The sequence below is a fragment of the Dipodomys ordii genome, unplaced genomic scaffold, assembly GCF_000151885.1.
Source record: "Dipodomys ordii isolate 6190 unplaced genomic scaffold, Dord_2.0 Scaffold164, whole genome shotgun sequence".
Taxonomy (NCBI): Eukaryota; Metazoa; Chordata; class Mammalia; order Rodentia; family Heteromyidae; genus Dipodomys; species Dipodomys ordii.
The window spans coordinates 366,585-369,216 of NW_012267380.1; the positions used below are offsets into that span (position 1 = coordinate 366,585).

Sequence of the window (2,632 nt, forward strand, 5' to 3'; positions counted from 1 at the left end):
GACTCTTAGCTCCAATTAACCACCAGAAAACCAGAGGTGGCGGTATGGCTCAAGTGGTAGAGCACTCACCTTGAGCTGAAGCATTCAGGGACAGCACCCAGGCCCAGAGTTCAAGTCCCTCACGACTGACCAAAAAAAAAAAAAAAAGCCCAGGCCCCAGGGCCCCCCCCCCCAAAAAAAAACCAGTGGGGGCTGGGAAGGTGGCTCAATGGTAGAGCGCTTGCCTTGCATGCATGAGGCCCTGGGTTCCATTCCTCAGTACCACATAAAGCACAAAAAGCCAGAAATGGTGCTGTGGCTCTAGTAGTAGAGCACTAGCCTTGAGCTGAAGAGCTGAGGGACAGCGCCTATGCCAAGTTCAGGCCCCATAACCCGGGGTAGGGGGGTGGAAGGGTTGGGGGGACACTCAGGAAAGAAAGGGAGAGGAGGAGGGGAATGGGAAAAGGGGGGGAAGGAGGAGGGAGGGAGGCAGGTGTGTGCATACCTGTCAGCCTCATCCAGGATGATGATCTTGTGGCGTCCCTTGGGGAGGGTGACCTTCTGCTGGGCGAACATTTTAATTTTATTCCTCACCACATCGATGCCCCTGGAATAACAAACAAATTACCTTTTTTCAGCTTCTCTCCTACTGGACCCACACCTCAGCCATCCTTGCTTTCCTCGTCATTCCAATAGAGTCTCACTTTTTTTTCCCAGGCAGGCTAGGACTTTGATCCTCCTCCTATTCACACTTCCTGTGGAGCTGGGACTGACTACAGGCCCTCACCGCCATGCCCGGTCCCATCCTTCATCGTTTATTCTGTAGGCATGGCTGAGGGTGTGCAGGACATTTGATTTCTCCTGTGCTGTGGGGCTCCCTCTCACACTGGGGTGCCTCGGGCCCTGCGCATTACTGTAAGATGTGTGAGACAATGTTACACTCCACCTCTTTCTGGCCTTTTGTCTTCAGCTCTCCTTGACCACAGCTGAGAATCAAAAGCTCTCATTTCCTGAGGCTGGAGGCAGAGGTCAGGGACAGGGCACCTGCCTAACACATACAAGCCCTAATAATCCACACCCCCACAGCAGCCTAAAACATAGTTTTAGGTTATATATATTTCACAGTGCCCTTTTCCTTTGTGTTTTTTTTTAGGTCTGAGACTTGAACTGCACCTGACACGTTCACTCACTGGCCAGCACTTCATCGTGAGCCACACCACCAACCTGTGTTTCCATTTCCAGACGCTCACCTGTCGTTGGAGGCATTGAGCTCCAGCACGGCGTCCTTCAGGGCTGGGCCCAGCAGCGCTCGGGCCAGGCACAGGATGCTGGTGGTCTTGCCAGTCCCGGGGGGGCCCTGGGAACAGGGGTGCTAAGCATTGCCCCCCCCAGGACTCCCCCACCCCAACCCCAATCCAGCAATGGCCCAGGGTGCAGCGGGAGGGGGGACTCACGGCGATGATGATATTGGGCACATTCCCCTCGCGTGCGAAGACCTGAGGGCAGACCCCCATTAGAACAGTTAGTTCACCAGGCAGATGGCCTGGCCACACTCCCTAGGGGCAGCTTTGGATGTGTTCAACATAGAACCTGAGCCCACTCCACCTACACCAGCCCCACCACGCCTCCCTCAGACTGCATGTGCCAGGATCCTGGGGCCATCCTCTCTTGCAGCCCTCCCCATCTCAACAGGTATGCTAGGTGCAGTGGCACACTCCTTTAATCCCAGCTGTGGAAGAAGCAGAGTTAAGAACACTGCAGTCCAGGTTGGCTTGGGAAAAAGAGGGCGACTCTACCTAAAAAACTAAAGCAAAAAAAAAAAAAAAAAAAGGGCTGGGAGGGTAGACTGAAGTGGCAGAGGACCTAGCTGGCAAGCACAAGGTCCTGAGTTCAATTCCATGTACTACCTGCCTTGATTGCCCACCTGGCCTTTACAAAAAAAACTTCCAGCTGTAAGGGAGCAAGACCCAGTGTGAACTTTGTGTCTTTAGTAAGCTTAAGCCAGTTCCCCAAGCAACTCCGGTTACACACCTTGGCTTCCAGTCTCCCTCAGCCCTCTGGACTTCTAGTTCACCTGCCTCTCACCAGCTGGCTGAGTCCCTTCCAATGTCACAGCCAAACAGCGACCTGAGCCAGCTGTGAGAGCCGCCCTCACCTCCAGCCTGCTGACCGTGTCCTCATTCCCCACGATCTCGCTCAACTTCACTGGCCGGTATTTTTCAACCCTGTGTGGCGGAAAAGGCATAAAAATGTCGACGTTCTCCAGCTACCGCCAAGAAAGTACTAAGGGGGGGGATCTGAACCGTCATAGGATGCATTCCAGCCGGGCATGGTGGGGCACGCCTGTGGCTCCAGCACTCTGGACGCTGAGGCCGGAAGATGGGCGATCGAGACCGGCTAGGGGAACAAGTTCGAGACCAGCCTGAGAGTGTCGGCTAGACCTTGTGTCTCCCAACGATAGCAACAAAAAGTGATAGGCAAGAACTCAATAAAACATGCGCCAAATGGATGCGAGTCTGCCCCTCCGAGGCCGCACACCGCCCGGCGCGGGGAGCCAGGGGAGCTGCAGCCGGGCTTACAGGCGGGAGCCGAGGGACCCGGCGCGGAGCTGGGTTCTAACGAGGCGGGCGACCACCCGCCCGGGGCCCCGATG

The 2,632-nt window shown here is 55.5% G+C and overlaps 1 protein-coding gene across 1 annotated transcript in view; it reads right to left on the reverse strand.

The window, feature by feature from the left end:
* The window catches only part of Rfc2 (replication factor C (activator 1) 2, 40kDa), an 18,736-nt gene extending 16,294 nt beyond the window's left edge, over window positions 1–2,442 (reverse strand). Inside the window, exons 1-4 of the mRNA XM_013033227.1 lie at window positions 2,135–2,442; window positions 1,434–1,475; window positions 1,230–1,336; window positions 485–586 (exon numbers count right to left, since the gene is read on the reverse strand). Coding sequence (XP_012888681.1) covers window positions 485–586; window positions 1,230–1,336; window positions 1,434–1,475; window positions 2,135–2,224 — 341 coding nt within the window. The 5' untranslated portion in view covers window positions 2,225–2,442. The remainder of the gene's footprint in view (window positions 1–484; window positions 587–1,229; window positions 1,337–1,433; window positions 1,476–2,134) is intronic.
* Between the last annotated feature and the right edge of the window lie 190 nt (window positions 2,443–2,632).